Raw genomic sequence first — 22856 nt, 5'->3', positions numbered from 1 at the left:
TTAAGGTGGGTACCAGAAACTAAACCTAGATTCTCTAGCTGAGCATGAACTGCTCTCAACCACTGAGCAATCACTCAAGACCAACTTTTACATTTTAAGTTTATTTGTGTTCATGTGTGTGTGTATGCATTGCCATGTTTAAAGTGTTTATGTCAGAAGAAAACTTCTAGGAATTTGTTCTTATTTACCACTATGTGGGTTCCAAGAACAAACTTAGTTTACCAGGCTTGGCAGTGAGAACATTGTCTGCTGAGCCATCTCACCAGTCACCCCAAATACATTTTTAATTTAAATAAGAAACAAGATAGGGCGTGGTGAGCCAGCTTTGTGTTGTCTCCTTCACATTGTTTGTAGGCTCACACATGGGATAATTTTATTTTAAATTATTTAATTTTTTATTTGTGTGATGCATGTTTACCTGCATGGGATTATGTGCACCATGTGCATTCAGGAGTCCATGGAGGTCAGAAGAGGAATCTGAATCTCCTGGAACTCGAGTTCAGGCAGTTGTGAGACACCATGTGATTACTGGACATCAAACCCAGATCCTCTTCTTGAGCTGTCACTTCTCTTAGCCTCCTCTCAAGGCCCCAGCAAGAACTAATTTTAGACAGTCACAAATAGAGGTGCATAGTGGGATTACTATGTATTAATTAGTATTGTATTTTACTAAATAAAGACCAGCTGAAGATCTGAGAGTAAAACAGTCCCACTGGTCAGCCTTACAGACCACGTTATGGTAACACACTCCCTTAATTCAAGTAGCAAAACTGTTGCCATAGAAAACGGGCGGTGCATGCCTTTAATCACAGTGGTGCACACCTTTAATTCCAGCCCTAGAGAGGTTTATAAAATGTGAGGAAACAGTTCTCAATGCGCAGACTCATTCTGAGATTCCTGGAGCATTATTTCAGACTCGGGTGGAAAAAAGAGCCAGTGACTGGCTGTTTCACTTTTAGGATCTTCGGGTTGAATTCCAATTGGTGATCCTGAGTATTGATTAATTGTGCATCAGAGATGCACACTTGCAATCTGTGGTGTCTCTGTTTTGTAAATAATGGTGTTTCCTCATAGAGAAACAGCAAATAGGACTTGCACATCTGGCAAAGATAGTTCATTCAATCTTTCAGTTACTGAGGTAGAGAGCTTCTGGGTTTTTTTTTTTTGTGGCTATAAATAACGCTATAAAAAGTCCCTTCACAATTACATATTACCTGCTCTTAATTCATAACTAAAATGTATTTTATAAGAAAACAAATATCTACTTGTTTGTCAAAAACTTATTATGTCCCTTTCTGTTGCTGTGATAAAATGTCAAGATGAGACACAATAATGGGAGAAATGTGGCTATTTTATCTTTAGGCCCAGAGGAGCACAATCTGTAATGAGTCTTTCCCTGTCCCACTGGCCAGCTCCCAAATTACCACTCAGAGCCTTCTTATTCATTATGAAGGTTTGTCCAATAACTTAGGATTGTTTCTAATTGGCTCTTCCACCTTAAATTAAGCCACAGCTCCTGACCTGTTACTTCATCTCTTATGTGCCATACTTCCTCCTCATCCAATTGGCAATGCTGCCTTCTCCTTCCCAACATTCTACCTGCCCCAAAAATCATGCCTGGCTATTGGCCTTTAACTTTTAATAAACCAATCAGAGTGACAGATCTTCACACACTATAAAGGAATATTCCACAACAGGAGACTCTCAGGGAAGGGAGAATGATTCAGGATAACAGGGAAAGAATTGAGGGAGGATGAGTAAAATAGTTAATCACATGTTCATGCACACAGGAAGAAGAGAGAGAACAGCAACTGGGACCAGGCTATCCATAGTCAATGTTGGTTCTCTCCCTCTCAGTGATGGTGGACTACATCCAGTAAAGCTCTATCTCCCAACGTTTCCCTAAGCTTTCCAGACAGAGCCACAATAGGGAGGAGGTGTACAAACACCTTACTCAATGGAGTACATTTCTCACTCAAAAAAACCACAGGTAACAATCTATTATTGAATGTCTCTGATTCAAATAAAGCAAACTCAAAGCGCCTCCTAGAAATGGATGCATTAGTTCACATTGACATAAACTGGGGAATAATGTTCCTCATTCAGACCACAACTGGAATCCTAGCCAATTCCTTCCTCTTTCATCTGTATAACTTTCCATTATTCACTGCACAAGTGGTGAGACCCATGAACTTGATTCTCAATCAGTTGGTCATATCGAACACTCTGGTTCTTTTCTCCAAAGGAATCCCTCAGACAGTGGCCACCTTTGGGTTGACATCGTTCCTGGAGGAAGCTGGGTGTAAACTTCTCCTCTATTTGTACAGAGTTGCCAGAGGAGTCTCCCTTAGCACCACCTCCCTCCTCAGTGGCTTTCAGGCCATTAAGCTTCATCCCAATGCTTCCCAGTGGCTGAGCACCAGAATTAAATCCACAATGTGTATAGGAACCTGCTGTTTCCTTTGCTGGACCTTGCCACTCCTGCTCAATGTCCATGTTACAAAGATGGCAGGTGGACCTAAGAATAACAGAAACCTGAGTGCTAAAGGATTACACAGATACTGTTCCTCAACTATGCCTGAGAGATTAACTTTCCTGCTAACAGGAGTGATTCTATCCCTAAGTGATATTATGTGTCTGGTCCTCATGGCCTGGGCCAGTGGCTCCATGGTCTTTGCCCTGCGTAAACACAAGCATCGAGTCCAGCACATTCATAGCCACAGCCTCTCCCAAAGGCCTTCCCACGAGGACAGAGCCACACGAACCATCCTGATCCTGGTGACCATGTTTCTGTCCTTTTACTCTCTAGCTTCCGTCTTATCATTTTGTATAACCCAGACTGTGAACCCAAGCCCTTGGCTGCTGAACACCTCTGTGCTGCTGTCATTGAGCTTCCCAACACTCAGTCCTGTCGTGTTCAATTTTAGCAATATTTGTGTCCCTCATTTCTGTTCTGTCCTTCGGACAAAGAAAGCAAACAAAGCAACTATGGTCTCTGAGGATTGAATTCCCTCCAGGACATGACAAGTTTAATGTAATACTTTTTTCCAATGTTTTTAGGCTTCCATGCTTGTTGTCATGCTTGTTAATCTGTAAAATCTTTGAGATTCGGTGTTCAATAAAATGACAATTATTGCATCACAGTTCTTGTTAGACTGTCATAAAAGTGAACATTAAAGTTCTACCAAGGAACCATATAGACTGAGTACAGATTCTTACCTCTTCATCTGTTTCTCATAGCCCCTCCCTCAGTCACATTCTCAACTTGCAGCAGAACATCAGTGTAAGCAGCCCCAACCCTGATCTCTAGTAGATCCCATCGATGTCCCCATCCTAGAACCCCTCCCCCCTTGTTGCTTTATTGCACCCCCCAACCCCTACATGCTCTCCTTGTAACAAATTGATCATTTCTGCCAGGGAAGCAGATGGGGTCACTGCAGATCTTCAGCTCTCCTTCTGCTCCTCCAGATCCAATCCCCCAGTCTCATCCCATGCTATGAAACAGAACACCTGCTGCAGCCCTCTTCTCCCACCAACCCATATCTCCTGTAGATATTACAGACCTTCCCTTCCTAGCCATTGTACCCTCATCTTGGCTTCATCCTAACAGCCAACTGCAACAGACACTTCCCATTAATGCAATGACCACTTCTGCCAGAAAAGCAAGTAGAATAGACTGACCACAGATGTTTCTCTCTCCTTCCATTTCTCCAGATCCAATCCCCAAGTAGCATCCCAAAAGCTCTATTACAGACCTTCTGGGTGAACTCCCTTTACTGTCTTTTACTTCTATTCCAAGGAGAACTTGGTAGAACAGTCTGCTCTCCTCCCTCCTCCAAACACCTTCAGACACCTATCTTATCCCCATTCTTAAGTGTCAGCTCCCATTATACAGAAATGCATTTTACCTGGAAACCCAAGCAACCACAATTATCAGGATCACAGAAAATTTCCCTCCAGGCACCAAACAATCACCACAATCTCCTATAAAACAGAGAAAAAACAGAAACCAAGGAACAAAAGTCTATCCAACAGAGACAAAACCAATCAGATATTATCATTAAAAGTGTGATTTTCAATCCCAAATCCAGACACATACATGTTACCATAATAACACCATCAAAAACAACCAGGACAGTATGTACCCACTAGAACATGGTAAACCTACCGTATCAGCTCCTGCATGTTCCAACACAGCTGAAGCACCAGAAAAATATCTTAAAACTGCCTGTATGAAGATGATAGAGGTCCTTAAGGAAGAAATAAATCCCTTTTTAAAACCTCAAAAAAAAAAGCACAAACAAAAAGTGGAAGAAAATGGATAAAATATATAGTCAGTCCCATACAGGCTCTGACAAGAGATGTCTTTACAGTCCATGAAAAGGACAACCCTCAACTTCACAAGGAAAAACATACAATCCAGAATACTTAAAACAATCCTTAACGATAAAATGTCTGCTGGAGGTCCCACCATTCCCAATTACAAGTCACAATACAAGGTTATAGTTATGAAAGAAATCATGGCATTACCAAAAAAACTAGAAATGATTATTAATGCAATGGGTTTAGAGAACCAGACAGAAGTCTACACAGTATGATCACATTAACTTGATAAAGAATCCAGAAATATACACTGGAAAAAAGATCGCACCTTCAAAGCGTGGTTCTGGTCAAACTGGATGTCTGTACAAAAAGGAATAAAAATAGATAAATACCTATCTCCCACTGTAAAAGTAAGTTCCATCTGGGCCTTGGGAGCTCAGTCCAGTGCTCCAGTGTGGGTCTCTGTCTCTATCTCCATCCATTGCCAGATGAAGGTCCTATGGTGATATGCTAGATAGTCATCAGTGTGGCTATGGGAGAAGGCCAGTTCAGGCACCCTCTCCTTGCTGCCCAAGGACCTAGCTGGGGAAATCCCCTTGGACACCTGGGAACCCCACTAGAGCCAAGGCTCTTGCCAACCCTAAAATGGCTCCCTTAATTAAGATATCTTCTTCCCTGCTCTCATATTCACCCTTTCTCCATCTCAACCACCCCATTCCCCCAAGCTCTCCCCAATCCTCCCCTTCTCCCTTCTCTCTCCCCATCTCTCCTTACCCCCAACCCACCCCCACCCCCTGCTCCCAACTTTTGCCCTCTGATCTTGTCTACTTCCAGGAGGATAAATATATGTTTTTCTTTGGGTTCACCTTCTTATTTAGCTTCTCTAGGATCATGAATTATTGATTCAATGTCCTTTGTTTATGGCTAGAATCCACTTATGAGTGAGTACATACCATATTCCTCTTTTTGGCTCTGGGTTATCTCACTCAGTAAAGTATTTTCTATTTCCATCCATTCATGCAAAATTCAAGATGTTGTTGTTTTTTTTTAACCTCTGAGTAGAACTCTAAAGTGTATACGTGCCACACCTTCTTTATCCATTCTTCTATTGAGGAGCACCTAGGTTGTTTCCAGGTTCTGGCTACTACAAATAGTGCTGCTATGAACATAGTTTAACAAATGCTTTTGTACTATGATTAGGCATCTCTTGGGTATACTCCCAATATTGGAATTGCAGGATCCTGAGGTAGGTTGACTCCCAGTTTCCTGAGAAACTGCCACACTGATTTCCAAAGTAGTTGCACAAGTTTGCATTCCCATCAACAATGGATGAGTGATCCCCTTACTCCACATCCTCTCCAGCAAAGGCTAACATTGGTGTTTTTTTTTATTTTAGCCATTCTGACAGGTGTAAGATGGTATCTCCAAGTTGTTTTGATTTGCATTTACCTGATCGCTAAGGAGGTTGAGCATGACCTTAAGTGTCTTTTAGTCATTTGAACTTCTTCTGTTGAGAATTCTCTGTTCGAGTTCAGTGCCCCATTTTTAATTGGGTTAATTAGAGTTTTAATGTCTAGTTTCTTGAGTTCTTTATATATTTTGGAGATCAGACCTTTGTATGACGTGGGGTTGGTGAAGATCTTCTCCCAATCAATAGGTTGCCTTGTTGACTGGGACTGAATGAGCATGCAATCAAACCAGATTCTCTGAATGTGGCTGACAATGAGGATGGACAGAGAAGCCAATGTAATGACACCGGGTTTTGATTCTACTTCATGAACTACCTTTTTGGGAGCCTAGTCTGTTTGGATGCACACCTTCCAAGACCTAGATGGAGGGGTGGGGGCTTGGACTTCCCACAGGGCAGGGCACCCTGACTTCTCTTAGGACTAGAGAAGGAGGGAGAGGGAGAGGAGAGAGACTGGGAGGGAAATGGGAGGAGGGGAGGAAGTGGAAATTTTTAATAAATAAATAAATAGTCAGTTCCAAATGGATTAAAGACCATAAGATAAAACAAGACACATTGAATCTGATAGAAGAGAAAGTGAGGAATAACCTAGAACACAGTGGTGCAAGAGAGAAGATTTTCTGAACACAGCAGTGTTAGCACAGGTTCTAAAATCAATAATTAATAAATGAGACCTAATGATTCTGAAAAAGACACCATCATTCAGAAAAAGCAGCCACCTAAAGAATGGGCAAAGGTTTATTTTTTTCCAACTCCACATATGAAAGAAGGCTAATATCAAAATATATAAAAAGAACATAAGAAACTAGATGTCAAAACACAAATACCCAATTAAAATATGGGGTATAGATCTAAATAGAAAATTCTCAATAAAAGAAATTCAAATGGTTTAGAAACACTTAAAGAAACATTCAACATCCTCGGCTATAAGGAAAGGGGAACTCAAAACTAATTTGAGATTTCATCCTATGCATCACAAAAGATCAATAACACAGGGGACAACTCCAGCTGAAGAGGATGTGGAATAAGGGAAACACTTCTCCATTTCTGATGGGAGTGAAAACATGTACATCCACTATGGAAATCAATAGGAGAGTTCCTCAGAAACATGAAAATTTATTTACCTCAAGAAGCAGTTATATCACACGTGGGTATATACCAAAAGGACACTCCATCCAGCATAAGGACATTTGCTCAACTGTGTTCTTTGAAACTTTCTTCATAATAGACAGAAATTAGAAAAAATAGAAGTCCCTCAACTGAATCATAGATAAAGAATATGTGGTACATCTATACAATGGAGTATTACCCAACACTTATAAACAGTAATGAAATTTGCAGGCAAATGTATGGAACTAGAAAAAAAATGTCATCTGGAACGAGGCAATGAGACCCAGAAAAACAATTATGGCATGTATTAACTTATACGTGGATATTAACCATTAGGTCCATTATAGCAAAACTACAATCTGTAGACCCATAGAGGTTGGGTAAAGTGGAGATTTTTAATGAGGGGAGTGAGCACATGGATCTCTCTGCAAGTGGGCAATAGAATTGACTTTTCAGGCAGACTGGGAAAGGGTGGAACAAGAGTGAGGGGTACCAGATTGGAGGCAGCATGAAGTGTAGGGAGAGAGTGTGGAGAGAGACAGCTGGAATGAGGAGTATTTGGGGAGTGGTGGAAACCTAGTGCAGTGGAAACTTTCTAGAATCTCTGAAGGTGATCCTAATAAAGACTCCTATTGTTGAGATAAGGAATCTCAACAGGCCATCTCTCACAGCCAGGGAGGCTTCAGGTGGCAGATCTGAGTAAAATTCAGTTGAGTTGTTGACCAAAGTGGTTCTATGGAAATTCCCAAACAACCCAAGCTGTTGTTAAGATAAAGAGTTGTAGCTCTTCAAACACTGACAGTGGAGCCTCATTGCCAAGGACAACACACACACAACTCATTGAACATGGAGAGGCATTCTGGTGCCTACATGGAGTTTTCAGCCCTACATTATAGTCTCTTTGGATGGGGAGGTAATCTGCAGCACACCAAAACAGAACCGTGGATGCCAACTAAGCCATTAATTCTTTGACCTGCAATCCATGATGCCTGCAAAATAAGCTAGGAAAATGGTGGCACAGACCTTCCGAGAATAGCCAATCAGTGTCTGATTTGACCTAAGGACCACTTCATCAGAAGGAACCCATACCTGACCCTGCTGGATAAACGAAGAACCAAAGACTTGATATTCCAGAGTCCTAAGGTAAAACCAAACTATGGGTCTTAAAACTCAATAAAATGATTATTCATGATATTCTGTTATGCTCATAGATTAGTGCCTTATCCAGTCATCATCAGAGAGGTTTCCTCCATTAGTAGTTGGAAAAGATGGAGAAATTCATACCCAAACATTATGTTGAGAGAGAGTCTAAATGGAGGTCTCCGTCATATCCTTCCCCATTCAGAGATCAAGGAACCCTATGGGAGACAAAAATATTGTAAGATCCAGAGATGATGGAGGACTCCAGTATAACAAGGCCCTCTGAATCAACTAAGTAAGCACATTTGAACTTAGAGACTAAAGCAACAAGCACAGAGTCTGCATGGGTCTACACCCTCTGTGTTTATGTTGTAACTATTACCATAGTACCTTTATGGGCCTCCTGAATATGTAAATGAGTGGGTCTGATTCTTGTACCTTCTCTTGGAGCTCTTTTAGTTATCTAGTAGCTTGGCTGTTCAAATTTGATAGGGTAATCTTCATTTTATCTTTTTATATTTTATCTTATTATGTTTTGTTTTTATCTCTTAGAATCCTGTTTTTTTCTAATGAAAGACAGAAAGAGAATTTATCTGGAAATGGGGCAACACAGAGGGTTAGAGGGAGGGGAACTATAATCAGGATATATTGTATGAGAAAGAATCTATTTTAATAAAAATACTTTTAAAAGTAAGATACAAAAGAACTGTGGAATATACAATTTTAATGACCTTGAATGCTAGTTACTAACTTTGGAAATCTCCCAAGATAATAGGTGTTAAAGAAAAGCTGCCATGTCTATCTAAACCCAGACAGAGCCATATAACAGATCTGTGCCCCACGCCACCCATTCCCTCCCCTGTGTGGGACTTGTGTGGCTCTCCTTGTAAAACCCAGTGTACTCTAAGGACTCACAGAAAAGTTTTTCTCATCTCTTTAATTGCTTATGTGGATTTGCTGTCTTAATCTGGGTTGTTTTCATTTACAACTAAGTGAGCACGGTTGTTGAGAAGGTATTCTTAATCCCCCATGCAGATGCTGTTATGAATGTAGAATTGAAAGTTATAGGTCCTGTGAGGAAGAAGACCAAAGAATTATAAACCTGTAAGTGAGGGACCTGAGTCTCATCTCATCAAGACAGACTCAATTGTGGACTACAATGCTATTTTAGTCTGGTTTCACAGAGCACACTGTAAGTACATTTTCTCTTTTTACTAAATCACAAGTGACCAGAGTATCTATAGTTAAAATAAAATAAGAAAAAGTCACAATTGCTAAGTATTATTGCCAAGTAAGATCCTGAAAAATGTTTTCACATGGAATGGGAACTATTTCTTGTTGGCAAAGGAGGGAGTGTCCTCTGCCTTTCCCACTCTGTGCAAACTGATGCCTCCAAAAGGCCCCTTCCTATCTTGTGATAGCAACACCACTCATTTCTATATAAAATATAAATATACATGCAAATGAAAATGAAAATGTCCAGATAGATAGAGAGATACACACATACATTTTTGATAGATGGAGAGAGGATGGATGAATGGATGGAAGGATGGATGGATGGATGGATGGATGGATGGATGATAGGTAAATACATGATAGGTAAAGAGAGATAAATACATACATGAAAGATATATATATTATGATAGATATATGATATATAGATAGGTAGATAGTAGATAGATAGATAGATAGATAGATAGATAGATAGATACATGATGTATGCGTGATACATCTTTCATAGATAGATATGTAGATTCATGGTGAATAGATAGATGGATAGATAGACAGACAGACAGATAGATACATAGATAGATAGATAAGTTGCTGGAGGGCTACAGGGATGGATAGATAGATAGATAGATAGATAGATAGATAGATAGATAATAGATGATTGATAGATAGATACACAGATACATAGATAGATAGAAACAAAGGTACACAGATACACAGGTAGATAGATAGACAAACGGACAGACAGACAGGCATGTAGATATATGAAATAGAGAATATAATGTATGTTTGTGGTATATTGCTTATTTATGCATACTGACCAGAGGAACAGTTGGATGTTCTTCTGTATCCCTCTCTGTTTATTTCTTTAAACAAGATCTCTATCTGAATCAAGAGTTTGTGTTCTTTCCTAAGCCGGTGGGCAACAATGCAGCAATGTCATGAAAGTTCTGTGATCTGAGCTCTGGTCCTCCTAACTCATGTGATAAACACTTTTACTCATTGTACCATCTACCCTGCCCCCATGTCATCCATATTGAATTCTGCTCTTTTTCGCCTCTTCTTTGGTTAAAAGCTATTAACACTTCTTTTCAATTTTATTTTCATTATTTTTAATTATATGTATACATGGAGAGACATGTGCACAAGTGTGTAGGGGAGCAAGCAGAGCCCAGAGGAACCAGATTTTTCTAGGAGCTTGAGTTCCTGGTAGTTGTGAGACACCCAGTGTAGGTTCTACAAAAAGACCCCAGATCCTCTTTAAGATCAGTAAGTGCTCTTAAGTACTACTGACCGTATCTTCAGCCCCCAAAGTTACCAAGCTTAAAATCAGAGGAGAGTATGTCAACACTGCCTTACTAAAATCATTTAGGTAACCCTAAGGGATATCCTTTCTTGAGTAAAGAAATTGCACTAAAACAGAAGCTTTTGTGTGACTGGAAGGACAGTGTGCATATTGAACAGCATGCCTCACACACAGTAGGACTGGCTCTTTCTTCCATTGCAGACTGAAACAGAAACCCTGTGTAAATTAACACACTAACAGAGAATTCTTCCAGTTAGTTTTGCAAAACTTTGAGGCAATAAATACCCTTGGCATCAGCTTAAGGGATGCAAAGAAAACACAGTTTCTATTATCCTCAGCTCCTCATAGTGAGAACTGTGAAAACTAGACTTGATTGAAAACTGATAAAAGGGAACCTTTGCTGATGTCGTCTGAAACTCAGGGGACTTGTAGAAAAATGAATTCAGGGTTCAAATAAAAAGGTTATAGAGAGTCCAGTCACTTCTAGAATCCCAAAAAGAGCATCATGGACTGGACCGTGCTCAAGCAAGGAGCACTGAGAGTGACACAGAGCAGGAAGGCATTCTGGGAACTGTTGCTTCTGAGTACTTCCCTCTGTATCTGAATCTTCTGCAGCTCCCTTGATGCCCAAGCTGAAAAACACTTTTCTGGTTTTGCAAAATGAAATTATGAAGAAGTTTTCTTGGAAGCATGTCAGGTAGACAACTAGCATTCAGTTTCGGGGCTGGGTCTTTTATCAAATTTTCTCCATGTTGTGAAGACATTTTGTACAAAGCCATCTGTCTACTGATGAACTTTTGTTTTAGATCTTTCATTTTTCTCTTTATATATTCCATTTCCCATTCTTTTGAATGAATTGCCTATTATAGACTGGTGAAATGACTAATCAGAGATATGGTATTTATCACAAAATCTACCTCATTAGAACTGTTTTGTTTGAATATGGTGTCTATTACCTTATTGGATTTTCCCACATTGCTCAATAGCCTTACAGTTGTTGCCCTGTAGAGCAATATATTTTGTCTTTTTCCCTTCTTCTTGTCTGATTTCATGCTAGTGTACTGTGTTACGTCTCTTGTTCTAAACAATGTATTTGATTGCTCTCTTGTTACCTCACAACAGCTCTTTACAACAGAAGGTCTATTAAGCACGTATGTGGATTAGAATAAACTTCTGTGGTGACAAGAAGAAAGAAGAACCACTAGGAATGTCTTCTGATACCAGGAGCATCTTCCTATACCAAAATCTTCTTCACGTGCATGTATTCATGACATTATGATGAGGAGATGTATTGAAAGCTGGACTGACAAGACTTCTCAAAAGATGGCACCAGTTCCCCTGGAATTGGAGATCCAGGCAGCTATAAAATATTATGTCATTTCTGGGAACCAAACTGGAGTCCTCCACAGTAACAGCAAATGACCTTAACTGTCAATCCGTCTCTCCAGGCCTGATGTACCACATTTTTAATATCCATTGATCTAATGATCAGCATCTAGGCTAACACAATCATTGATATTGTAATAAATGTACAAGCATCTCTTCAGATAATAATCTTCAAAATGAGACATGCAAAGACACCAATAATGAGCTATACGGATGTGATACAGTTTTATTTATGGAGAAGTTTGAAAACTTGAGGCACCTTAAGGGTATCTGTCATAAATTTTGCTATTACTTCATCAAAAGTGTGGCTGATCTCATTATAAATATGCATCAATGTATGAGTGTGAGATAGTGAGTGATACAATTTGAACCTTTAAATTTAATACATATTTAAATTTCCTCTTTCTGAATGTACTGATGAAGTTAAATTTGTTTATCTTGGGGAAAGAGAATATGGTTCCTGCAAATTTGCCAATGGGGATTTTGTTCTTTTCTCAGACCGCTGTGGGGATCTTGGGCAATTGGTTGATACTTCTTTCTTATGGTGTGTCTGAATTCACTGGAAAAAGTCTGATGCCCAAAGACCAGATTTTAAGGCATCTGACTTTAGCCAATTCCTTGGTTATTATCTCAAGAGTAATTCCTCACATAATGGTACAGCTGGGCTTGCAATATCTCCTGGATGACCTGTTATGTAAACTTACTCTCTACAGTAACCGGGTGTCCCGGGGCATTTCCCTGCACTGCACCTGCCTCTTGAGCTGTTTCCAAGCAATCACAATCAGCCCCAGCAACTCCAGGTGGATGAAGCTGAAACACTCAGTCTCCAAGTACGTGGTTCAGTCCTGCTCACTCAGCTGGTTTGTTCATATGCTTCTAAACAGCAAAACAGCTATAAATGTGATTGGATCTGGTACTAACAGAAACTTCACCAAGAAAATCAAGTTGGGGTACTGCTCAGCATTTGTTTCTGGCAATACTGTAACTGGACTATCTCTGTCCTTGCTGTGTTTCACTGATGGTCTGTGTTTGGGTCTCATGGTCTGGGCCAGTGTCTTCATGGTGAGAACCCTCCATAGGCACAAGAGTCAGCTACAGCATATCCATAGTGCCCAACATTCCCTCAGACTTTCCCCTGAAGACAGAGCAACAAAAACCATCTTGATCCTTGTGTGCACCTTTGTCCTCTCCTACTCAATGTCCTTCATATTAGTTATCTATACTGTGATAGTTGACAATCCAAGGCTGTGGATAATCAGCATATTTACATTACTAGACACGTGCTTCCCCACATTTTGCCCATTCATCCTTGTCCCTAATAACAAGTCTGCTCCCAAGAATCATTTTCCCTGCTGTAGAAGAAGGTAATTTAATGTGGTTACTTGTGTGTTGTGATGAATTCAAATATTCTTTTATCCATTATTAAATTTAGACTCACCCATGACTAGGTGTTATTAAGCAAATCAGTGACAGTTGACATTAAAAGTTGTGATAACTTTTGTCTAAACAGTTCTATGAGGTTAAGATACTTTTTTATTTTCATTACAAAAGCTATGAAATTAGGTATCACCATGTACTGAAGAGTATCTTAATCTTACAGGTGTTGAGATAAATTTTTCTGCAGGAATAGCCTGGACTCTTGTCCCACTGCTGCAACTTAATGAGAGAACAGATGGGCAAAGAAAAATCTAAGATCTGTGTCATACTGAGAATAAGATGTTTGTGTGATCAACGAAGCTGTATTTATTAATTTTTTGACTTCACTGATGCTCTGCATCCAATCTTATGGCCTGGGCTTTTAACTCCACTTTCAGATTCCTCTATGGAAAGAAAAATTAAGTGATGCCTATTTATGTGTCTCTTGTTTCCTCGATTGTCACTGGAAGCCAGAGACATCCCTAGCCACCCCAAACTTACCATGTACCATTGTCACCTCCTATTCAGTTGCTTCTACCCTAGTATTCTGTATGACAGCCTATGACAACCCAAGCCTATGGAGATTAACCTGTACATTTCTATAATCATGTCTCCATAGGCTATCTCATTGTATCTTTCTTCAGTATTGATTGAAGAGCCTCTAGGTTGTTTCCAGGTTATGGCTGTTAGAAATATTGCTGCTATGAACATAGCATTTTGATTTGCATTTCTTTGATGGCTAAGGATGTCAACAGTTCATTACGAGTCTTTAGGCCATTTGAGATTCTTATGTTAGAAATTCTCTGTCTAGTTCTGTACCCCATTTTTTCATTGAATTATTTGATACTTTGATGTCTAATTTCTTGAGTTCTTTATATATTTCAGAGATAAGTCCTGTGTATGATGTGGGGTTTGTGAAGATATTTTCTCATTCAGTAGGCTGCTTTTTTGTTTTGTTGACTGTATCCTCTATTTTATAGAAGCTTCTTAGTTTCAGAAGGTCCCATTTATTTATTGTTTCTCTCAGTGTCTGTACTACTGGTGTTTTATTTAGAAAGTAGTCTGCTGTGCCCATGCATTGTAAGCTACTTTCCACTATAAAAATGGCAATCCTACCAAAAGCATTCTACAGATTCAATGCAATCCCCACCAAAATCCCAACACAATTCTTCAGAGGCTTGAAAGAACAATATTCAACTTCATATGAAAAAGCAAAAAACCCAGGGTACCCAAAATAATTCTGTACAATAAAGAAGCTTTTGAAAGCATCACCATACCTGGCATCAAGCTCTATTACAGAGCTACAGTAATGATAACAGCTTGGTACTGGCATAAAAACAGACAGGTTGACTAATGGAATTGAATCAAATACATTGATATTAATCTACACACCTATGAATACCTATTTTTGACAAAGAAGCTAAAATTATACAATGAAAAAAAGAAAGCATCTTTAACAAATGGTACTGGCATAACTGGATGTCAACATGTAGAAGAATGCAAATAAATCCATATCTATCTATATATATATCCATGTATAAAACTCAAGTCCTAATGGATTAAAGATCTCCATATAAGTCTGACAAACTGAACCTAATGTTTTGTTTTGTTTTGTTGTTTTTCTGTAGGAGGGCTACAGATATTTTAATTAATCTTGTAATCTGCCACATTACCAAAGCTGTTTATCAGCTGTAGGAATTCCCATATATGCTATTAAATGATCTAAAAATAGTGAAAGTGTGACTTCTTCCTTTCAAATTTGTAGCCACTTGATCTACATTTGTTGTCTTATTGCTCTACCTAGAACATTAAGAACTAGGTTGAATAGATATGGAGAGAGTGGACAGCCTTGTCTTGTTCCTGATTTTAGTGGGATCACTTTGAGTTCCTCTCTATCTAGTTTGATGTTGGATGTTGGCTTGCTGTATATGACATTTATTATGTTAAACAAAGTTTTAACAATGACTCAAGGTTAAGTTAAGATGTTTTTGTTAATGAAGTTGAGGTACAACATCTTGGGGAACAATTTAAAGTTCAGAAAAACACACTTTTAATAGTTGAGCAAGGGTCTCATTGAGTTCAGGAAGCAAAACCAATGGCAACCTGGCTATTTCTGGCTGATGTACCTTTCTTGGTCATGGGTTGGTGATCAAAGGTGATGATAAATTCCTTATATTTATTTCTGCCCCCAGCTTCCTTACATGATTTAACAAAAAACTCTTGATGAATGTTAAGGTGTTTTATTTCTTTATAAGATTACTTTTTGAGATTAAATAATAAAGTGATAAGTCATTTCTTTGTAACAAAAAATGCAACCTACCAATAAAAGAACTGTCTGAGAAAAATACCTTGCTTGCTTACACTTAGTTAATTTATAACAAATTGCTTGTGCATGAATATATGTGTCTTCTTGGGGATAATTCGATTTTTACCCATAATACGTAAAATGTTTAATCATGTAACTGAAATGAGAAACATGTTGTTTTTCACCTGTATTCATTGTAATTATTCACTTGAAAGGTAGAGTATAACCACATTGCAATTTGTATAATACTTAAAAGATTTTGCTGGGATATAAAAGCAGTAAAGGAAAATATAAAGATAGTGAGATGATTGAGAGACCCTAAAGGTATGTGTGTGTGTTTCCCTTTTTGACCAGCCCCACAAAATTAAGTGTCCTCTTTCTGCTACCCAGACCCAGAGAGCCTACTGAGTGATTAGTCTGCAAATTTTGTTGCTCCCCTTCAGGTTCTGAGCTGCTACAGACTGGTCCTTTCAACAGCAGTAGATACATGAGAAAAAAGCACATAACCTTATCTGAAAAAAACCTTTTTCTCTTCTGAAATGAAGGAAATAAGAATTTAAACAAGGATCAAGTTCATTTAAATCCATAGTAATAAATTTTATCCAATATAAATTAAATGGTTTCCTACCATGATTTTACATTTTATACAATTCACATCTAATCATATATAAGTCTGAGCTAATGGGCCAATCATTTTATAGCTAATGTAGACCTCTGTGTGATTCCTTTTAGACTTAACGACTGTGGGAACTGGGCAGAACAGAAACCCCAACAACAATAGTTTTCCTTAGTTATTACAAAATATTAAGTAGATGTAAATATTGTAAGTGTAATTCTTGCTTGATACCTGTTTTGTTATATGTAATTTTACTATGTTAAAAATAAAACCATCCTCTGTATTTGAACAGAAAAAAGGAAATGGTGTGGGAAGTCCTTTTGTATAGGTGTTGCTTTTATTAGTTAATGAATAAATAGTTTCTTTGGCCTGTGATAGGGCAGAATAGAGCTAGGCAGGAAAACTAAACTGAATGCTAGGAGAAAGTAGGTGGAATCAGTGAGATGCCATATAACCACCAAAGGAGAAAGACATGAGCTGCCTGTCAAAACCACGAACCTCATGATAAGATAGAAAATAATAGAAATGGATTAATTTAAGATATAAGAGCTAGCAAGGAATACACTAGAGCTATTGGCCAAACAGTATTGGAATTAATATAGTTTCAGTGTGATTATTTTGGGTGTGGGCAGACAGGAACCTAATGAGCATTCTCCACCAACAATAGTATGCCTCCCATGTAAAATAGATGAAGAATATATAAATTGGATAGTTGTAAATTGTTGGGTTTTAGACAACCTGATACAAATTGGAGCCATTTCAGAGGAATGAGCCTCAGTTACAGAACCACCTCTGTAAGATTGTTCTTCAATCTACTCTGTGGGAATATTTTCTTGACTAAAGATTGATATGGATGGTCCTAGGCCATTCTAGAAAATTCTACACATGGGTGGTTGGTCCTGGGTTCTAGAAAAAAACTGACTGGGCAAGCCTTAGGAAACAAGCCAGAAAACATTATTTCTCCATGGTTTCTACCCCAGTTCCTGACTCCAGGTTCTTGCCCTGACTTCCTTTCATATTCATGATGTATTGTAATAGGAGAGTGTACTCTAAATAAAGAGTTTAATCCACTAACGAAAATAGAATGATTCCACAAAACTAAAATACAGAGCCACCATCTGAGAACATATGTTCAAAAGATAAGACTGCATACAATGTTACACAATAGAAATGCAATATTGTTCTTTTTAACTCTGATTTTAAACACTTGTTATTTCTATTACTTTCCATACAGTCCAGTTTTGGATAGCAAAAAAGCCCTGGAGATGTAGCTCAGTGGTAGTTTGTTGCTTGACCTTAGGGTCAATCCACAACTTGGGCAAACAACACCACTCAGTTACGTCTTGGGGATGCTTCTTGCATTCTCTCACCATTAAACAGTCTTCTCTCATCCCAGTAGCCTAAGTGACATACAATAAGAGTGTTAGAAATGGATAATTTCAATTCCTGCCTCTCACAGCCTCATATCTATACTTTGAACAACATCTCCAAATGAATTAAATATTCATTAAACATCTAAGGCAATCCTCATTAATGTTATATGACATGAAATCTCTCCAAGATGCAGAAATCAAAATTGATCTTGTAGAAGTCTTCAGCAACAGTCAGTCTAGCCAGTGATCACTGTAGAATAAGAATGTAAGTAGAAACCAGGAAATGAGGCAAATTCAACTTAAGAACTCTTTTAAGTAGAGAGGTTCTCAGCTCTTCTAGTATGGGTATCATGGTTACAAAGACTTATACAATATCATTGTTGACCAAATAGACCAAAGAATACAAATCAAGGAGGTGAAGTTTAGCTGAGAGACACATAAGGACACTATAATCATGAACAAGCAGGCTACCTTTTTCTCTAACCTTTTTCAATTTTGTGAGCTCCTAACTGTCATTTAGTTGGCCTATGTTTGTTTTATTCTTTATTTGTTTTGTCATTGAATTTATTGCATCATCTTCTCTTCTCACTTGATAGCTTATATTTTGTTTTGCACTGTTAGTAAGCCTATGTCTGTAGAGATGGCTCAGGTCATAAAAAGTTTGACACACAAGCATGAGGGTCTGAGTTTGGTCTCCAGAACTTTAAAATGACATCCAATTAAAATGATCCCCACTTTAAAATGCCAGGCAATCCAGACCCAAAAGAAAAAGTTACTTGGGACTCATTGGGTGTGCTGGCTAGTTTTATGACAATTCAACACAAGCTAGAATCATTTGAAAAGAAGGACCATGAACTAAGAAAATATCTTTTCCATGCTGGCTGCAAGCAAGATTATGATACATTTTCTTGGCTGATAATTGATATGAAAGGTTCCAGGGCACTGTGTGAACTGCTTCCCCTGGGCTTGTGGCTCTAAGTTAACAAGCCATGAGAGGAAGCCAATAATAAGCACTCATCCATGGCCTCTACATCAGCTCTTGTCTCTATGTTTCTGACCTGTTTGAGTTTCCTACCCAGACTTCCCACTATAATGCACAGTAATATAGATTGAAATAAATGTTTTTCACTCACCATGGCAGACAAAAGAACTTGGTGTAAAACAAACAAATGACTAGTCACTTTTAATTCCACAATTATCATCTAAGCCTCTAATATGTCCACTCTGAAGATTAAGGTCATTGGAATGAAGTTCAAGTACAACCACAGCTACTTTATCAGCTAACCTCAGCCTGGGATATATGAAATGGTGTCTTAGAAAACACTGCCATTCAGGAGGGACAGTGGGGCACACATCTTTAATCCCAGCACTCGGGAGGCAGAGGCAGACAGATCTCTGTGAGCTTGAGGAGGCCAGCCTGGTCTGTAAGAGCTAGTTCCAGGACAGGCTCCAAAGCTATGGAGAAAGCCTGTCTCAAACGACCAAAAAAACAACAAAAAAAAAAAAAAACAAAAAAACAAAAAAAAAAACTGCCCTGGGCCCCTTCAACTCATGCTGCAGGGGCTTCTTTGTTCCACACATCCATGCCTCCCCAAAGCCTGCCCTATTGTCTGTGAGGTCCTTGGCCCAGGAACAGTGCCTACTCCTGCACTGAGGCTATCAACCCAGAGGGGAAAAATTCCTGCTCCTACGCTGAGGAGATCCACCCAGAGTCAGTCACAGCATAAATTGGACCAAGATGCCAAAACTCTCCTGGCTGCATTTGAAGGAAGAGATGGACAGGTATCAATGCAAGAATTCCTCCAACAACCTGAAAGGAAACATGACATCACCAGATTCCAGGGATCATGCAACAAGAAGATTTGAACACCCTATTCCAGAAGAAGTAGAAGAAATCGACTTTAAAGGTAACATTATGAAAATAATAGAGGACCTTAAACAGGATGTGAAAAACTGCTGTAAGAAATGGAGAAGACAAACAAAAAGGTAGAAGAAATGAATAAATCTCTCAAAGATTCCCAAGAAAAATAAGATAAAGCAATCAAACAGGAAATGGAAACAGCTCAAGATGTTGGATGCCCCAATGTTACAGAAGAACTTTGGGTGACTGTCCAGGCAGTGAGATGTATCTGTCAATTTTAGAGTTTTGGAAGTTGCCTACAATATACTTCTTGTTAACTTAGGTAATATTGTATCCTTCTGGAGACTTTGATGGAGCTGAAGAATAGATCATTATAGTTTTCTTTAATTATGAAAAAAGATAAAGTAGATATAAATATTGTAATGATAATTCTTGCTTGATACCTGTTTTGTTATGCAATTTTACTATGTTAAAGTTAAAACCTTCCTTTTTATTTAAACACAAAAGGAGAAATGGTGTGGGGAGTCCTTTTGTATATGTGTTGCTTTTATTGGTTAATGAATAAAGCTGCTTTCAGCCAATGGTTTAACAGAATATAGTTGGCTGGAAGAGATATATAGAGAGAGCATAGGTGAAGTCAGTGAGACACCATGTAGCCACCAGAGGAGAAAGATGTGAGCCATCACCAGGAAACTTACCTGTAGACCATGGGCCTCATGGTAAAATATAAAATAATAGAAATTGGTTAATTTTAATGTAAGAGCTAGCTAGAAATATGCTATTGGCCACACAGTATTGTAAATAATATAGTTTCAATGTGATTGTTTTGAGTCTAGGTGGATGGGAAACAAATGAGCAGCCTCCTCCAATATATGAGGCTTCAGTTACCCTGATATTCAAACAATGTAAACACCCAAAAAAGAAAGAAAAAATTAAAGACCAATTTCCCTTATAAACATAGATACAAACATACTCAAAAAATTCTTGCAAACCAAATTCAAGAAAATATCAAAAAGATCATCCACAATGATCAAAGGTATTAAGCCATTTGGCCAAGCATAGATAAGAATAATTGGTTAATTTAAGTTGTAAGAGCTAGTTAATAATAAGTCTGAGCTTATAGGCCAAGCAGTTTATAACTAATATAAGCCTCTGTGTGTTTCTTTGGGACTGAACAGCTGCAGGACTAGGTGGGACAGAAATTTTCATCTAAACATAACCAACATCAACTTAAATGGAGAGAAACTCAAACTGGTTTTACAAAAATATCGAACAATCTCTCCATATTATTCATTGTAGTACTTGAAATCTTAACTAGAGCAATAAGATGCCCGCAGGAGATCAAGAAAATAAAATTGGAAATGAAGAAGTCAACATACCTTTATATACAGATGATATTAAGTGACTCTAAAAATTTCAGCAGAGAATTTCTCTATAGATGATCAACATTTTCAACAAAGTAGCTATATACAGAATGAACTCACAAAAATCAGTAGTCCTGCTATTGAAATGACAAATGGACTATAAAAGAAATCACAGAAGCAGCATCTTTCACAATAGCTTCAAATGATTAATCTTAGGGTAACTCTAACAAAGAAAGTAAAAGACTTATATGACAAAAACTTAAGTCTTTGAGGAAAGAAAATTGAAGAAGATATCAGAAATTGAAAATATCCCAAACACTGATATATCAGTAGGATTAACATAATAAAAATGATCATTGTATAGATAGCAATCTACAGATTCAATATCCTCCCCATCAAATTCCAACACATGAATTATTATCATCATAATTATTATTATAATTATTCTCTCATATATTACATCACAAAGACAGTTCCCAATCCATCTGCTCCTCCAAGTTCCTGCACTCTTTTCTTCCCCAAATTCACTCCCCCTTCATTTCCCTTCAGAAAAGAGCAGGCCTTCCAGGGATATCAACTGAACATGCCATATCAATTTATAGTAAGGCTAGGCACAAACCCTAAACCCTCATTTGAAGGGTGGATGAGGCAACCCAAGTAGGAAGAAAAGGTAACAAGAGAAGGCAAAAAAGCAAAGACACCCCCTATTACCACTGTTAGGAGTTTCACAGGAACACTAGGCTATAAAACATGAAATATTTGTGGAGCACAGATAGATGGAACTAGAAAAAACCATCCTGAGTGAGGTAACGTAGACTCAGAAAGATGAACATGATATGTACTCACTCAAAAGCAGATACTAGCTGTAAAACAAAGATAAGAAGGCTATAGTCCATGATCCTAGAGAAGCTAAATAGCAAGGTGAACCTTAAGAAAAACATACATAGATCCACCTGCAAAAAGAGATTAGATAAGATTTTCTGACAAAATTGGGAGCATGGGGGTGATGAAGAAGGGAGGGCAGATGGTGAAGAGGATGGGAAAACAAGAGGGGGAAGAGAACTTGAGGGAATGAGACAGACAAGATGGAAGGAGGACAGAGATGAGAGCAAGGGATGAGATATTTTGATTGAGAGATCCATTAAGGGTTAGCAAGAATTCTAGTACTTGAGAATTTCCCAGGAATTCACAAGGATGACCCCAGCTAAGACCCTAAGCAATAAAGGAGAGGATGTCTGAACTGGCCTTGCTCTGTAGTCAGATTGATGAATATCTTAAATGTCACCATAAAACTTTGTTCCACAAACTGATGGAATCAGAGCAGAGTCCCACAGCAGAGTACTGGGCTAAGCTCCCAAAATCCAGTTGAAGAGTTGGAGGAGTGAGACTATGAGCAAAGAGGTCAAGTCCATGATGGGTACACCCATTGAAACACTTTACTGAGCTCATGGGAGTTCGCCAACTACAGCTGGACCGGAAAAGAGCCAGCATAGGACCAAACTAGGCCCTCTGAATGTGAGTGACATTTATTTGATTGGGGAACACTGTGGGACACTGTTATTGAGATGAGGATTTATCCCTACTGCTTGTGCTGGCTTTTTGGGAACCCATTCTCTTTGGATGAATACCTTGCTCAGCCTAGATATAGTAGGGAGGGCCTTTGATCTTCCCCAAAGAAATGTGACTTACCCTCTCTGAGGAGTGGGTGGGGGTGGGGATAGATGGTAGAGGGAGGGAATGGGAGGAGGGGAGGGAATGGGAGGAGGGGAGGGAATGGGAGGAGGGGAGGAAATGGGAGGAGGGGAGGGAATGGTAACTGGGATTGGTATGTAAAATGAAAAAGATTGTTTTCTTTTAAAAAATAAAATTAACTGAAAAAAATATGCAGAGAATCTATTTCAATCTCATACAGGCTCAGACAGGAGAAGTCTGTACCGACTGTGAAAATGACAACCCTT

General features: G+C 38.6%; 2 protein-coding genes across 2 annotated transcripts; both read left to right on the top strand.

Moving 5' to 3' along the window:
* The first annotated feature begins 2052 nt into the window (after positions 1 to 2052).
* On the top strand, positions 2053 to 3006 carry LOC130868251 (vomeronasal type-1 receptor 1-like). Its single transcript, XM_057760516.1, has one exon. It carries the CDS (start codon positions 2053 to 2055, stop codon positions 3004 to 3006), a length of 954 nt encoding a protein of 317 aa, XP_057616499.1.
* A 9374-nt stretch (positions 3007 to 12380) lies between these two features.
* LOC130869750 (vomeronasal type-1 receptor 4-like) lies at positions 12381 to 13331 on the top strand. The gene has a single exon (XM_057762165.1). It carries the CDS (start codon positions 12381 to 12383, stop codon positions 13329 to 13331), a length of 951 nt encoding a protein of 316 aa, XP_057618148.1.
* Positions 13332 to 22856: the final 9525 nt, after the last annotated feature.

Source organism: Chionomys nivalis, chromosome 2 (assembly GCF_950005125.1).
Source record: "Chionomys nivalis chromosome 2, mChiNiv1.1, whole genome shotgun sequence".
In the NCBI taxonomy this organism is placed as follows: domain Eukaryota; kingdom Metazoa; phylum Chordata; class Mammalia; order Rodentia; family Cricetidae; genus Chionomys; species Chionomys nivalis.
Note: the sequence above shows the minus strand (reverse complement) of the source record. Positions and strands in the feature narration are given on the sequence as shown.

Bases quoted from the DNA above. Each gene is read 5' to 3' on its own strand.
- LOC130869750 (XM_057762165.1), top strand. From the start codon at position 12,381: ATGAAGTTAAATTTGTTTATCTTGGGGAAAGAGAATATGGTTCCTGCA.
- LOC130868251 (XM_057760516.1), top strand. From the start codon at position 2,053: ATGGATGCATTAGTTCACATTGACATAAACTGGGGAATAATGTTCCTC.